This window comes from Panthera tigris, chromosome D4 (assembly GCF_018350195.1).
Source record: "Panthera tigris isolate Pti1 chromosome D4, P.tigris_Pti1_mat1.1, whole genome shotgun sequence".
NCBI lineage: Eukaryota > Metazoa > Chordata > Mammalia > Carnivora > Felidae > Panthera > Panthera tigris.
Window position 1 is genome coordinate 56,835,278 of NC_056672.1, and position 16,946 is coordinate 56,852,223.

The 16,946-nt window shown below is 40.9% G+C and overlaps 2 protein-coding genes and 1 long non-coding RNA gene across 6 annotated transcripts in view; 2 read left to right on the plus strand and 1 right to left on the minus strand.

The window, feature by feature from the left end:
• The window catches only part of LOC102954785 (phospholipid-transporting ATPase FetA-like), a 106,440-nt gene extending 99,884 nt beyond the window's left edge, over nucleotides 1-6,556 (plus strand). The window contains exon 29 of one of the 2 annotated variants that reach the window (XM_042965027.1): nucleotides 5,720-6,556. In XM_042965027.1, the coding sequence (XP_042820961.1) occupies nucleotides 5,720-5,773 (54 nt within the window). In that variant the 3' untranslated portion in view covers nucleotides 5,774-6,556. Of the gene's footprint in view, nucleotides 1-1,525; nucleotides 1,653-5,719 lie in introns of those variants that run through there. The other variant, XM_042965026.1, reaches the window with a different exon arrangement.
• Nucleotides 6,557-7,859: 1,303 nt separating this feature from the next.
• RUSC2 (RUN and SH3 domain containing 2) overlaps nucleotides 7,860-16,946 on the plus strand; it is a 65,814-nt gene continuing 56,727 nt past the window's right edge. For all 3 annotated transcript variants that reach the window (XM_042963280.1, XM_042963279.1, XM_007076510.2), the window contains exon 1: nucleotides 7,860-8,151. The gene's annotated coding sequence lies outside the window, so the exon portion shown is untranslated. The remainder of the gene's footprint in view (nucleotides 8,152-16,946) is intronic.
• On the minus strand, nucleotides 8,118-9,194 carry LOC102955078. The gene is made up of 3 exons (XR_006210294.1): nucleotides 9,121-9,194; nucleotides 8,678-8,728; nucleotides 8,118-8,134 (listed from the first exon to the last, which is right to left on the minus strand). It is a non-coding gene; the product is annotated as an uncharacterized LOC102955078 (long non-coding RNA).

Consider the following 16,946-nt stretch of genomic DNA (forward strand, 5'->3'; position numbering starts at 1 on the left):
TGGATAAAGCTAAAATTGGGACATTTTATTTTTGGGCCCTCTCTAGCCTTGTCTTACACTACTCCCCCATGTGCATTCACACTAGCCATGCCACTTCTGGTCTTCATGTCATCAAACATGCTATTCTCATATCCTAAAATGCTTTCCCTCACCCTCTTCTTCATCCAACAAACTCCTAGTCACCCTTCAAATCTCAGAACAGTTGAAAGTAGATAGAGGTGGTAGTCAAACAACATTGTGAATATACTAAATGCCCCCTGAATTGTATAGTTTAAAATGGTGAATTGTATGTTTTGTGAATTTCCCGATTTTTTTTTTGAAAGATTAGATTAGGCAGTCTCCTCCAAGAGCTTCCCCTAATTCCTCTGTGTGACTTACATACCCTTCCTATTTATTTAATTGCTCTCCTGTGTATACCTCTTTCAGTGACACTTATCACAGGACATTGTAATCATTGATTTACTTGTTATTCAAAGCATATAATAGGCCTTTAGTAAAGGTCTATTGAATTAACGAACAAATGAAATGAAAGGATATTGAAATCTGCTTCTCTGCCTGTTTTTCTTCTTTCCCCGAACAGCATCACCACCCACTAACTCAAACCAGAAACCTCAAAGTCTTTCTGGACTCCTCCCTTTCATTCTTCTAATCCAATCCATTCTGTTACCAAGTTCCATTTACTCTTAGAAATGTCTTCAAATCTGTCCCTTACTATCCTCCCCAGTCCCATTGCTGTCATCATTTCTTGCCTAGATTACGGCAACATCTGCCTCTCTGGTCTCCCTGCCTCTGATTCTGCTTGTTTCCAATCCATTATCTATACCACAGAGAATGACCTCTTAAAATACAAATCAGATCATGTCATTTGCTGGTTTAAAAACCTTTAATGACTCATCATAGCTTTCCTACCTGGGTGCTGCCTACCTCTCTAGCTTCATCACCAATTTCTGCTGCATATGCTCTCATTTTTAAAAAGTTTTTTAAATGTTTATTTTTGAGAGAGACAGCACGAACGGGGGAGGGGCAGAGAGAGAGGGGGAGACATAGAATCTGAAGCAGGCACCAGGCTCTGAATTGTCAGCGCAGAGCCCCACATGGGGCCCGAACCCACAAACTGTGAGACCATGACCTGAGCGGAAGTTGGACGCTCAACCGACTGAGCCGCCCAGGCACCCCTATTCTCATTTCTGCCATAGCAAACTATTTGTAATTCCTCAAAGGTTCCATTGTCTTCAGAAGCCTCTATGCTTTGGCTCTTTGTATTCTCTCCTCTTAGAATACACCTCCCTCCTTTGTCTAGCTAATGTCTATCTGCTCTTCACTCTCAGCTTTGGGTCACTTCCTCTGGGAGCCTTCACTGACACCCAACCTCCTATTCTGATTTGGGTGCCTCTTCCTTGGACCAGACCTTCCTTATATTAGACCACCTTGTATATTTCTCTTATTTTCAATTCTCAAGATTTGAATGTATTATCACTCACATGCCTCTTTTAATTATGATTTACTTATCTGTCTTTTCTGCTAGGCCATGATGATCTCCTTGAGGACAAGAACTCTGTTTCATTTTGGTATTCAGTACTGGCACTTAGATTATTGTTTTTCAGTGAATGAGTAAATTAAATCTACTACCTTTTATTTGTCCTAAACTTGCCTCTTACCCTGTCCTTTCAAAATAAATCTTATCCTTTGGTATGTAGTGTTCAGTTATACTTTAGAGGTCTCTTTTTATGAAACATAGTCACACATGGTCTCCCTTATAAGGCATTTGTAAGAATACAATTTGGACCTATAGTATCCCCCAAAGCTCCTGAAGAATCAGCATCCTCTCCTGGTGGTTTATGTGCATCTTGGGAGATTTGAGTCTCAGTCTCTGCTGAGGATCCAAGACAGTACATGCCACGTTCCAAACTGAAGGGTGAGATGATCATGCAAGACTTGGAAAGGGGGGTATGAAAAATAAGTGTGCAACTTTTAATCACCTCACCCACCTTGAGAAAAAGGCCAGAAATTTAGACATTGATAAGGGATCTTTAGAGAGAATTACTAATGGACTTTGAGTCCCATCCCAAGTTCAGTTCAAGTTGAGAGGGTTTTAAGGAAATTCTTTGGAGAAATTGATATGATTAATGTGTTTGGGGTTACAGAGAACTCATACCTAACTCATACCTGGAAAATCTAAAAAGCAGGAGAACAATTAGCTACCTTTTTTATGGAAGAGCAAAAAGAGGTGGCTGGTGAGACTGGCCTATGCCCCCATTATTTTTCAGGACAAAGGGATGCATGGGTACTCCCCATAGACCACATATGGGCCATGTAACAGACCTAATTAGGGTTTCTTTATCCTGTCAGAGAGACAGGATCTGAAAAGTTGAGATGTCAGCAGAAGGAAGCAATAGATCTGTTGTCAAATGGTTAGATATTTCTAATTAGATAAAAGGTTGCCTGAGGGTTTGACTGCCTGTGAAGGAACATGAGGTAAATTTTCTATATCTTGATTTTGGAAGTATTTACCTGGGTGTATATATTTGTCAGAACTCATCAAACTGTACACTTAAAATATGCAAATTTATTGTATGTAAAGTAAACTTAAGTAAAGTTTTTTTTTTAATTCATAGAGATTTCTAAAGGAGTTGTAAGTGACCAACTAGAGCTGAATTCACCCATATTAAAGTAACTAGGTATAGGAGAAATAGCTCAATCAACAGAGAGGGTGTCACCGAAAAACCTACAAAAGGGCTCCTTGAGAGTCAGCTTTAGATACTTGTCAAGCACTAAAACTAGTTTGTGGTATATTAGCCCAGTAAGAACCTTCCTCATCTCTTTCCACCCTGCTCAAACTCTGAGAGTGCTAGCAAGCTAAGCAAGGGAGAAAAGATAGACATCTACTAATCCTCACCCCCTTTTCCCACTAAACATGGGCATTTATAGTAGGGCCAAGCTGAGAGATAGGAAAAGCCATAATTTTAAAGTTTGAAGTTTAAAGAATTATTTTATTAGTCTGGCTATTTTAATTATAGCAGTGAAGCTATATATATAAAGTGAAGTTATATATATAAAGTGAAGCAGTGACAAGTACTGGTTGCTACCTGAAAATGACCAGAAAATTCATGAAGTGTACAGTCTTATGGAGTGGGTTTAAAGAGTGGAAGACAAAATAAAATGGTTTTATAGTCATCCCTATCCCACAAATCCCATCCTTTCAAGGTTCCAATTTCTCTCCCTCTCTCTCTCTCTCTCTCTCTCTCTCTCTCTCTCTCTCTCTCTCTCTCTTCATCACATTCATCCACATGTACAAGTATTTACTGAGCATCTACTATGATCTGGGCACTGTTCTCAATGTAGAGATACAGTGAAAGCCAAAAATCAAAAAGGTTTCTACTATCATGGATCTTACATTCTATTAAGGGAAACAATAACAAAGTAAACAAGATCATTCAGACAATAAGTGCTATGAAGATACTTTAATAGTGAGGGACTGTGAGAAGGAAGGGAGAGCTACTTTGTATTTAGTAGTCATAAAAGGCCTTTCTGAAGAAGTGGCATGTGAAATGAGACATAAATGACTAGAAAGATCTAGCCTTGCAAAAATATAGTGGAAAGACATTATAAGCAGAGTAAATAGCTAGTTAAAAGTCCCTAAGATAGGAGCTATCTTTGTGTGTAGGAAAAAGACGCCAATGTAGACAAAACATGATGCACAAAGAGAAGGGTGTTTTGATAGATATGATGGGAAACAGTGGAGAGCTTTAAAGCCAGTTTGGAAGATTGTTCAGGCCACTCTCTGGACAATAGGGATGCAAAAGTGACATCAGGGAGACTATTTAGTAGGCAATTACAGTTGTCTAGGCATGGCATGGTGGTGGCTTGGATGAGGATAGAAGCAGTGGAGAAATAAGTAGATGATTAGAGGATATATTTTGAAGGTAGACTCAAAGGACAACATGGGTTGACTACCAAAGATGCAAGCACTGGTTTGTCAAATGATCCTATGGATTTACCCAATGGCTTCTTCTCTGAAAAGCAGGATACGAAATTCATGGATTACTGACTCTCCCCACACAGCCCCTGGTGAAGGGGTGAATTTGGGTGGTCATGTTTGGTGCCAGTTGACTCCACTACCCCTAGCCACAACTGGCCAAGAGTGGATCTATAACTCACTATAGCTTCTCTCTCTCTAGAAATTAGAATTAGAACTCTGGGAAACTAAGTCAGTGATAAGAACAGTTTCGGGAAGTGGGGCCTCCATTTTAAAGTGGCCATGATTTGCTGTATGAAGGTAAGTGAGCCAAGATACTTAGCCTGTAGCAAAAGCATAAGCAGATGTCCAAAGAGAAACAAAGATATTATTTCATTGCAGGAAAGAACCCCATGAGGGGCTTTCTGAAGTTGGGTTCCATAAGGACATCTTTTTCCCTGTTTTTGCCAATAGCAAAAACCCAGAGGCAATTCCAGTTTATATAGGCCAAGTTTAGACTTTTTCCTCATCTACAGCCTTTTAGGAACAGGGCAAGGTCACAGAACCATCTGGCTCACCCTGCACCTTTTCTTTAGGAACTTGCAGGAAAAATAATTTATTTACCACTGCCAGGAGAAGAGAAACAAGGGAGCAATTCTTTAAAAACATTTTTATGTTTGTTCGTTGGTTTGTTTAGAGAGCACAAGAAGGGAAGGGACAGAGAGAAGGAGAGGCAGGCTCCCAAGCAGGCTCCACACCATTAGTTGCAGAGCACAACACAGGGCTCAAACTCATGAACCACAAGATCATGACCTGAGCCAAGATCTAGAGTTGGAAGCCTAACCGACTGTGCCACCCAGGTACCCCAAGGGCACAATTCTTAGCCCCAACATTTCCCTGCAATTCTAGCTCCAAGATACATATCCAAGATACGTTCAGAGGTTTAGAGAAGACTCAGCATTGGAGGACCCTGGGAGTCATCATAGTCATTTGATCAACTTTACGCCCTGCCTCCAACAACACATTTTATTTATTTATTTATTTATTTATTTATTTATTTATTTATATTTACTTATTTTTATTTTAGTGGGCACCAGCGGGAGGAGAGGGGCAAAGGGAGGGAGAAAGAGGAGAGACAGAGAGAGAGAGAATCTTAAAAGCAGGCTCCATGCTCAGTTCAGAGCTTGATGCCTGGCTCCATCCCAGGACTCTGGGATCATGACCTGAGCAGAAATTAAGAGTCGGAACCTCAACTGACTGAGCCACCCAGGCTCCCCCAACAACACATTTAATTAAGCATTAAGTCCTATTGATTCTATATTCTAAATCTCTCTTAAATCTATCTCCTTTTATCTAACTCCTCAGCCACTGCCCTAATTCAGATCCTCTCACTTCTCATTATAATTACTACAGAGTCTCAATTGGTTTCTTTACTTTCCTGTAACTCAATATCCATGCTCTTACTAGAGTGAAATTTGAAAGTGCAAATCTGTTTGAATACTGGTAATAATGCAAAATGTTTCTATCCATGACAATGCAAACGATTCTTGTTCCTGATGATGCAAATTAATTTTGTCTGGTAGAAAATATACACTTATAAAAGTCAAATCCTCATCTGAACCGGTTTTAGTTTCTTATTAGCTCCCTCACTAATTAGTGTGTTTAATACGTGTTTATTTTATATTTGTATAAGACTCATGATTTTACCTTTTCAAAAATTAGCTCATAACACAAATAACAGGAAGTAATCTTTGTTTATTGAAGACAAAAATGAGACTATATGAAATGATAGAAAGATGTGCCATGAACCCAGGGTAGAAGTCGAGCTGAGCCTCCAAAGTGGAACACACTGCTGGAAAGCCCCCCAGGAACCTCTTTGTGTCTACACTTGGCTCCTTTCTTTGAAACAGATTGATCCTTCTCAGCAAACTGCTTTTCTTTGCTACTCAGGCCATTTGGCAAGTAAAAGATGGTCACAGATCTCAGTTTCCATTGTGAGTCCAACTATGAATAAGGGTATAGTTCTCCCCCAATTCCAAATTCTCAGGGAAGGGATTCTGTTTGGCCTAGTTTGGATTAAGTCTCTACCCTGGACCACCTAACTGTACAAGCATACAACTTTTCATCAATCTCCCTAGCCTTCTCCACATCACCGCCCCCCCCCCCCAGAATTTTATTTCTGAAATTCAAATTTGATTTGTCATTCCTCCCACTGCATAAAGCCCTTCAGTGTCTCTCCACTGTTTACAGAATGAGTCCCAACTCTTTAGTGTATCATAGGAAGCTCTTCAAAAGCCCCTGACTGTATCTGCTGTGCTCTCTCCATTATACCCCACACCTTAAGCATATCAGTTGTTTTGCCCCTGTGTTCTTTTGGACATGCTGATTCCCCCACACCCTTTACCATTCATTCTTCAAAACTCCGTTCACACCACTTCTGTGAAGCCTGAGGATGCATTACACAGCATGACATTTATCTGCTTCCTTGACTGTGAGCCAACAACCCTGTGAATGCATATGGTCTCAGTCTCTAACTTTCACGAAGCATGGAACCCAGGGAATTTATATTATTTGCTGAATGACCACCTGCCCACCTCCCACCCCATCCCCCACTGACCTTTGTCAGGAAGAGACAACAGGATCCTCAATGTCCCACATACATCCTGCCTTCCATGAGGAACAGGAAGAGCATGAGTTCTCTTAAAGAAAAAAGTTATTCATGACACTTGTTAAAGATGGTAAGGCAGACCTTAAAGGGCATCACAACAGGTATGGGGACCAGTGAAATGGGATTTTGCAAATGGGGGAGAGATTCAGCTCAACTCAGACACCAACAAGAACAGGGGGGATTTTCTAGCCAAGTAGCAGTATAGGGGTCAGTGGATAGAAAATTACCGTCTTAGTCTGTGCAGGCAGCTATAATGAAATACCACGGACTCTGTAGCTTATAAACAACAAATTTACTTCTCACAGTTCTGGAGGCTAGAAATCAGAGATCAGAGTGGCAGCTTGGTTGGGTGAGGGGCTCCCTTCTGGGCAGCAGACTTCCCCTTGTATCCTCACCTAGAGGATTGGGCTAGGGAGCTCTAAGAGACCTCTTCCATAAGAGCACTCATTCAATTCATGTGGGTGCCACCTTCACGTTGCAACCACTTCTCAAAGGCCCCAGCCTACTAGAGCCATCACCTTTGGAGATATTTCCATGTGTGAATTTGAGAGACACAAACATTCAGACTATAGATAGCAATTGCTAAGAGGATACATCAGGGGTAAGGGGAATTCTTGCTAAAGGGTCTCAACAGAATTCTTGCTTGAAGGCAGACCAGGGTGGTAAGATACAAAGGGTGGTCAGATACCAAAGGTGGGGGATTCTAACTAAACTGACTTAGGAAGATTCTTGTTCAAACTGGATTCTATGGGGAAGCCCAAGGTCAGGCCTAGTCCAGCAGAGAACTCAGAGGATCCTAAAGTTTGGGTCAAAGGAGAGAGTCTTTGACAGTTCCAGGTTTTACCAAGATTCTTAACCTGGTGACGCATGGGGTACTTTTAAAAATATCACAGCCTGGGGCCTCCCAACCACCACTACACTCCCATCCCAATGATCCTGATTCAGCCGTCTCCGCCGAGGTCAGGCCTTGGTTTTGTTGCTCTGTTTTCATTTTCCGTTTTCCCTAAGAAGGTCTACTGAGGTGTCAGGGTTGAGACTTGCTGCTTTAGGCGAAAGTGGGTGCGCAGATACACCTGTCTTCGAAGCCATTAGGCCCACGCCCAGGGTCACCTGGGTTCCCGAAGACTCGAGGCGCGCCTCTCCGCGCACCGCCCCGAAGGGGCGGGGCGCGGGCCGCAGAAGGCGGGGCCACAGCGGAAGCCTCGCCGCTCCCCTCGCGGGAAAGCTCTGCGCGTGACTCGCTGCACCCATCACAGCGAGAAGCGGGGGAGGTGGGCCAAACACCGCGGGCCCGAAGGACCGAACCAACGCGCCGTCCGGAGGGGCGGCATGAGGGCAACCCAGATTGGACCATCGGCGCCGCGGCTGCAGGGGGAACCGGACATTACCAACCCGTCTGGAGAGGAGGGGGACGCCGGCCTGTCCCAGCTGCAACGCGACCCCAGAGGGGCGCGAGACGCCGCCGGCCGCGCCGCAGCCTCCACCAACGCCGCGGGCACCGTAGGATCACGCTGAGAAGAGAAACGAGGTAGGGACGTTTCTTTGGGGGCTGGCGGGGTCCGGAAGACCCATTGCCCTCACGTTCCAAACAATCCCTTAGGGGAAAGCTCTCTGTGCCGCCGCCCTTCCCCTCAGCCCTTCTCCGTGGCTCTTCATCCCCACCCTGCCGGTCCACTCCCACCTTCCTTCCTCCTGACACTTCACCTCTACCATCCACTGAAGCCTCAAGCCCCAAAGACCAAACATCCCTTTGGGCGTCACCCCAGATCCACCCCAACCGTCTCCTCAAACTGTCCCTTCGGTGACACCCCTCAGCTGACTCGCGCCCGGCTGTCATCGTTGTCCCCGCATCTCGGCCGCCGAGCACCCGACCCCAGGACTGTAGCCCGGGCCTCCACATAGCCAGTCCCAGAGGGTCCTCGGTGCCCTCCGCCCCGTTGGCCCCCTGGCTCCCAAGTTGTCATCTTCCTGAACTAGAATAGGATCTTTTTGTCACTCTCACCTTAGAAAATGTTTGGCCTGACGTTTTGCCAGTCCCCTGACACCGCACTTACCTGCTGTGAAGGGCACGGTGATCCCGTGCTCAGGGCTGGCTCGGGACAATCCTGGAGGCAAAGACGATACAGTATTCATTTGTATCCCCAGCGCCAAGCACAGTGCCTGGCACATGTTATCAGCTCAGTTAAATATTTGATGGGTGTATAAATGAATGAATGAGCCCAATGCAGAGGGTGTGAGGCAGAGTGGTTTGGTGGGAAAGGTGTCTCCAGTTATATGAAAGGGGGGTGGGGTGGAAAGGAAGAGCATCTGGGGGATTACTTGTGATGCTCATATCAGGAGCCTAAAACTGAATATATTCAGTCTTTGAATTCATGAATCTAATTTCATTCTGGTAGGACCTTCTATGTATCATCTGTTTTCCACTCATGTTCTATTTACAAATATATATATATATAAATGAGGGCTGGGAGCTGCAGAAATTCTTATTGGTAAGTACCTTAGAGGTGCCCAGATAAACTTGAAAGAGCTTTGCCCAAGTGACCTGCTCCTCTTGCCCTAGCGACTAACTACTCCCTCTGGGGAAAAATTCTGGAGACCAGCCACAGCCTTTAAAGCTGACTCAGTGTAGTCAGCTGGTGCTTCAGGACAGGTTGAGGAATGAAGGACCTTGTTGATTTTACCCTTTAGCTCCTGGGTACGCCCACTCACACTTCTCAGGGACCGTAGTGGTAGACATCCCAGGCAGGCCTAGTGTGATAGATATCAAAGATTCCTAAATTCTACTGTAGTATGATGAGGCCATATGGGCCTTTTATATCTTGGTAGGCCAGAGTCAGGCAGGGATTACCACTATGTGAACAGGGTCAGTAGTAATAGATGAGAATGTGAGTCTTTTAAAGATGGCATTCTCAAAGAACAGCCTGAAACCTGTTTTTGTTGATTCTTAGGAGGATAACCTGAACAGATTGAGATTCCTGAAGGTAAGACAGGGTTCAAAGACCTCAGTTTTGACCTAGGTTCTGTGAGGAAGTAGATGATTTTGCAGAGTGATGGAAAAATGGCTGGGAAGCTGTAGGAGTTGTTAAGCCGAGAAGTACTTGCCTGACCAGTACGGGCATTTATTGTAACTGGGGCTCAGGGTATTAGTCAGTAAAAATAGTGATTCGAGTTTTTTAGGAGGCAGTGTTATGGCTTTGGGGAAGGAAGAGAGAGCCCACCACTATCCCAGGTATTCTGTTAACTGTGCTCCTATGACCACAGGACACCTACCACCATTGTTTCTATTCCACGTTGAGCCAGGTCACAATCCAGTTTCCTCTGTTTTTTTTTTACGCTGAGTCCCTTTTTGAGGCCAGGCCTAACAGGAAGCTGAGTATGTTCTCACCCATTTCTAGCTTTGATTTATCCTTTTTCACTTTCTTTTTTTCCCATCCTCTGATCTATCTTTATAAAGTAAGTCTTGGACCATAGAAACCCAAAGCAGGGAGGGGCTTCTGAGTTGGATTAAGCATAGGCATTGTGTCTGGAGACCAATACTTTTTTTATTTTTGGAGTGGGGGAGAGGGGTATCCAATACATTTTAAGGAGCTTTTTTTTACTTTTTCCTGTTTAGGCTCCCTGTTAAGTAAGACCTCAGTGAGCCCAGAACACTCTGGATTATTTGACTTATTTTCTCTTCAACTTTCAGTACTTAAGCATGTTGCCAGATAAAATACAAGATGCCAAGTTAAATTTGAATTTCAGATAAACAACAACGTGTCCTGTATTTTTATTTGCTAAATCTGGCACCCCTACTTCATGGGCAGGCTTATGTGTTCTAATTTTCTCTCTGCACACTTAGGACAATAACTCACCCTTTTCTTCTGTTACTCATACACAATGACTGAGCACTCTATTAAAAGTCTCTTGACTGAGACAACTCATGGCATGTTAGGGTAAGGGCAGGCTCTGTAGAGATTGATCAGTGTTTGGGTTACCCAGAAAACAACCACTCAGACATTGGCATATGATATTATAGTACCTGTCAAATGAGTCTGTCATGCAAAATAAGCATATTATTTTGAATGGCCAGATATCAACATGGCTCTGAAAGAGATGGCTGGTGTGGGAATGAGAGTGGGATGGGGGAGTAGATTCTAACAAAAAAGTGTAACTCATAGGATAACCTCTCTTGTACCACATTAACTCTTTTTGTTAATTGCGGCAAAGTATATATAACATAAAATTTACCATTTTAACCATTTTTTTATCATTTTATTTTCATCATGATAAGTGTACTTTTTAATCCCCATACCCTGTTCTCCCTATTCCCCCACCCACCTCACCTCTGGTAACCAGCAGTTTGTTCTCTATAGTTAAGTCTGTTTCTTGGTTTGTCTCTCTTTCTCTCCTTTTTTTCCCTTTGCTCATTTGTTTTGTTTCATAACTTCTAAAAATGAGTGAGATCATATGGTATTTGTCTTTCTCTGACTTATTTTGCTTAGCATTGTACTCTCTACCTCTGTCCATGTTGTTGAAAATGGCAAGATTTCATTCTTTTCTATGGCTGAATAGTATTCTCTTGTATTCATATACCACATCTTCTTTATCCATTTATCTATTGATGGACACTTAGGCTGCTTCCATAGTTTGGCTATTGTAAATAATGCTGCTATAAACATAGAGGTGCAGGTATCCCTTTGAATTAGTGCTTTTGTATTTTTTGGGTAAATATCCAGTAGTGCAATTACTGGATCGTAGGGTAGTTCTGTTTTTAATTTTCTGAGGAAACGCCATACTGTTTTTCACAGTGGGTGTACTAGTTTGCATTCCCACCAATAGTACAAGAGGGTTCTTCCTTTTTCTCATATCCTCACCATTGTTGTTTGTTGTGTTTTGATTTTAGCCATTCTGACAGGTATGAGGTGGTATCTCATTGTGGTTTTGGTGTGCATTTCTCTGATGATGAGTGATGTTGAGCATCTTTTCGTGTGTCTATTGGCCATCTGAATGTCTTCTTTGGAGAAATTTTAACCATTCTTAAGCATACATACAGTTCAGTGGCATTAAGTATATTCACATTGTCATCCATCCATCACCACCATGCATCTACAAAATGTTTTCATCTTCTCAAACTGAAACTCCATACCCATTAAACAGAACTCTCATTCCCTCTTCCCCAGAGCCTGGCAACTACCATTCTGCTTTCTTTCCCTATGAATTTGACTACTCATACTTCATATAAGTTAAATCATATATTTGTGACTAGTTTATTTTACTTAACATAATGTCTTCAGGGTTCATCCATTTTGCAGCTCGTATCTGAATTTCCTTCCTTTTTAAGGCTGAATAATATTTGTCGGTATATATGATATATCCTATTTATTCATTCATTTGTTAATGGACACTTGAGTTGCTTCCACCTTTTAGCTATTGTAACTAATGCTGCTGTGAACATGGATGTACAGATATGTTTGAGTTCCTGCTTTTAATTCTTTTGTGTGTATACCCAAAAATGGAATTGCTGGATTATGTGGTAATTTTATGTTTACTTTTTTGAGAAACCTGCATATTGTTTTCCACAGTGGCTGTACCATTTTACATTCCCACAATATAAAGTGTTCCAATTTTTCCACATCCTTGCCAAAACTTATTTTCTGTGTTTTTGTTTTGTTTTTAATAACAAACTAATGGATGTGAGGTGGTATCTCATTATGGTTTTGATTTGCATTTCTTTAATGACTAGTGATGCTGAGCATCTTTTCTTGGGCTTATTGGCCATTTTTATATTTTCTTTAGAGGAATGTCTATTGAAATCCTTTGCCCATTTTTTAATTGGGTACATGTCTTTCTTTGTTGAGTTGTATGAGTTCTTTATTCTGGATAGAAGTCCCTTACCAGGTATATGATAAGCAAATATATTCACTCTCCCATTCTTTGGGTTGCCTTTTTGCTCTGTTAATTGCCCTTTGATGCACAAAAGTTTTAAATTTGCGGGCACCTGGGTGGCTCAGTCAGTTGAGTGACTGACCCTTGGTTTTGGCCCAGGTCATGATCTCACATTTCATGAGATTGAGCCCCGCATCAGTCTCTGCACTGACAGCATGGAGCCTGCTTTGAATTCTCTTTCTCCCTCTCTCTCTGCCCCTCACCCCCTCAAAATAAATAAGTATACATTAAAAAAAAAAAAAAGCCAAAAGTTTTCAATTTTGGTGAAATAAAATTTACCTGTTTTTTCTTTTGTCACCTGTGCTTTTGGCGTGATATTCAAGAAATCATTGCCAAATTCAGTTGGCATGAAGTTTCCTTTCTATGTTTTCTTCTAACTTCTTTATAGTTTTATGTATTATGATTAAGTCTTTGACCCATTTTGAGTTAATTTTTGTACATAGTATACAACAAAAGCCCAACCTCATTCTTTTACATGTAAATATCAATTTTCCCAAAACCATTTATTGAAAAGACCGTCTTTTCTCCATTGAATAGTCTTGGCATTCTTGTCAAAAATCATTTGACCAGGTATGCCAGAGTTTATTTCTGGGCTTGCTGTTCTCTTCCATAGGTCTGTATGTCTGTATTTATGCCAGTACCACACTCTTTTGATTACCATAGTTTTGTAGTAAGTTTCAGAATTAGGAAATGTGAGACTCCCAAATTTATTCTTCTTTTTCAAGATTGTTTTGCTATTCAGGATCCCTTCAGATTCCATATGAATTTTAGGATGGATTTTTCTATTTCTGGAAAAAATATTGTTAGCATTTTGAAAATGACTGCATTGAATCTGCAGAGTGCTTTGGATAGTATTTTGTTTATTATTATCTTTGGTTTACTATTAATGTGGAAGAACATTTAACAATACATTGGTTTGTTTTTTTTTTTTAAGATTTTATTTTTAAGTTATCTCTACACCCAACATGCGGCTTGAACTTACAACCCCGAGATCAAGAGTCACATGCTCCACGGACTGAGCCAGCCAGGTGCCCCTATTGTTGACTATAGGTACATTGTAGTACAGCAGATGTCTAGAATTTATTCATCTTGCTTTACTGAAACTTTATACCCATTGAACAACTCCCCATTTCCCTCTCCCCCAGCCCCTGGCAACCACCATTCCACTCTTTGATTCACTAATTTGACTATTGTAAGTATCTCATGTGAGTGAAATCAGGTAATGTTTTTCTTTTTATGCTTAGCTTATTTCACTTAGCATAATGTCTATGTTGTCACCTACTACGAGTTTTGATACCTCAACTATATTAAGTCTTGCAATCCATGAACACAGGATATCTTTCCACTTATTTGTGTCTTCTTTAATTTCTTCTTGCAGTGATTTATAGTTTTTAGTGTACAAGTCTTTTACCTCCTTGATTAAGCTTATTCCTAAGTATTTTATGCTTTTTGATGTTATTGTAAATGGAATTGTTTTCTTATTGTTCTTCGCTCGTGTATAGAAACACAGCAGATTTTTAGGTGTTGATTTTGTGTCCTGCAACTTTGCCAGATTCATTTATTAACTCTAACAGTTTTGGGAAGGATTCTTTAGGGTTTTCTGCTTGTAAGATCATGTCATCTGCAAACAGAGACTCAGATGCCTTTTATTTCTTTTTCTTGCCTATTGAATAAAAATGGGTTTGATGATTTGGTATGCAAATCCTTAATAGACACAGAGAACAATGCTGTATTTTAGCCTAGTGTATTGATTAGTGTTCATAGTGAATCATCAAGAAAAAGTTTTAAAAAAAGAAAAAGTTAATTTGTAACCTGTATACTATATGTAAAACAAAAGTGTATAAGTAAAAAGTACATTTTAAAAGAGTTTTATCAAAATACCTGAAATTTTTTAAAAATTAGTTTAAAATATTTTTTGATGTTTTTATTTATTTTTGAGACAGAGAGAGCATGAGCAGGGGAGGGGCAGAGAGAGAGACACACACAGAATCTGAAGCAGGCTCCAGGCTCTGAACTGTCAGCACAGAGCCCGATGCAGGGCTCGAACTCAGACTGTTGAGATCATGACCTGAGCTGAAGTCTGACGCTTAACCGACTGAGCCACCCAGGCACCCTTAAAAATTAGTTTAGATACTTCAAAAAGAAATCCTCTGTTCTCTAGAATTCTTGGTTTAATAGGATAGTCTTTTATCTTCAGGAAGATAAGACACTGAGCTTTGAAATATCTGCTGTGTTTTTGTTTTGTGTGAGGTCCTATAGTCAAGGACGATGGATTGATAACAGGGTAGAGAGAAAAACTTGGCCAGCCAACCTCTGGCTAGACTTTAGTTATCTTAGGATCCAAAGTCTATACTTAACTTGCTTATCTTAGTATCTTAAAAGCTATATTTAACTTGTTTATCTGTTTTTATACTTTTGTACTTCTTTCTTTTATTGTACATTCTTTTAAAAAAGAAAATATAGCCTTATATTTAATATACTCAGGGAAAAATGGGAAGTTATGTTTATCCATGCTTAGGTGAAGGAAAAAAGGAAAACAGAGTATTCCTAAAGTCAGAATAGACAGAGTTCAGGTGACCCTAAGGAAAAAAGCCAAAACTCAAAAAGAGAAAGTTGGGGACCTACTGCTGATCCCATTCATCATGGATTTCTCTTACAAAATATTATTTTCTTGTTTTTTATTTTTCATTTAAAAGAAAAAAATTTTCACTTTTGAGAGACACAGAGCGTAAGCTGGGGAGGGGCAGAGAGAGAGGAAGATGGAATCCAAAGCAGATTCCAGGCTCTGAGCTGTCAGCACAGAGCCTGACATGGGGCTCAAACTCACTGACCACGAGACCATGACCTGAGCCAAAGTCAGATGCTTAACCGACTGAGCCACCCAGGTACCCCTATTTTTTATTTTTTAATTTTATATTATTATTTTTTAATGTTTATTCATTTTTGAGAGAGAGAGAGAGACAGAGCGTGAGTGGGGGTGGGGGTTGGGGACAGAGAGAGACACACACACACAGAATCTGATGCAGGCTCCAGGCTCTGAGCTGTCAGCACGGAGAGCCCTATGCAGGGATCCAACCGAGGAACTGTGAGATCATGACCTGAGCCAATGCTAGACGCTTAACCAACTGAGCCACCCATGTGCCCCTATTTTCTTGTTTTTTAAAGTGTTGTATTCTACTTATTTAAGGATACAGCCAAACTTTATCTAGACCAACCTCTTCTCTGAGCATTTTGCATAGCTAGAGTTTTCTGTAAAGCTAATCATTTCCCTTAAATATCCCCCAAAGCATAATGATATAAACATTTCTGTCCTACTTATATATTACTAAATACCAAACCACCCCAAAACTTAGTGGCTTAAGGGTGCATGGGTGGCTCAGTCAATTGAGCATCCAACTCTTGATTTTGACTCAGGTCATGATCCCAGGGTTGTGGGATTGAGTTCCACATCGGGCTCCACACTCAGTAAAAAGATTCTCTCCCACTCTGCCCCTCTCCCCCGCTGCTTGCTCATGCATTCTCTCTCTCTCTCTTTTTCTCTCTCTCTCTAATAAAAAAAAATTTTTTTTAATACAACACAGTGGCTTAAAACAGTGATAGTTTTGTGAATTGGCTAGATTGGTTTTCTGCAGTTCCAAAAGAAGAGTTCTAGAAATATTTTTAATAGGAGCACTACTGGAATGAATGAAGTCTTTCAGGGTGACTCCTTAGAAGGATTTATTTTACTTGGTTGTATAAGAGCTATTCTACTTCTTTAAAATATTATTCTCTTTACTTTATACTTACAGCTATAGTTAACTTCTTAGATAATGTAATGTTTATTTCAGTTTATTGGCTGATTTATGTGATGTGCTTTGCTTGACATCCAACACAGCAACCTACAATATCATTAGTTTATTCATCCCTAATGATAATGATTGGAGAAGGGAGGCCTGGAAGCAGAACCACCTGCCTCATTATGCATTTGTGAGTCCTTTCTAGTAACAAGTGGTAGTAAAAGATAGTTAACAAAGATCATTGACCTCATGAGAACAAAAGACAGCTGTGGCTCTGTATTGGCTTGTGAAGGTCTGTAGTAAAGAATAGAGAATCTCAAACTTTTTAAAGAAGGGAGTTCTTTGTTCAAGTATATTCCACAAGAAAGTGGATACAAAAAGATAAAATCTTAAAAAAAAAAAAAAAAAGGTAAAATCTGAGCTGTTTTCGTTGAAGGCAAGGAGTTGGGGGAAGTAGAGTCTAACCTGGTCATTCTCTTTCCCTCCTTTCCTCTCCGTTCCCTTCACCTCCCTTTCACAGTCCCCTGAGGGAGCTCTGTAAACCACAGTTTGAAAACCACTGATAAAGACGATTCTGCTGAGTCCTGACTCCAAAGTAGTTAAAGATTCAAATAAATGG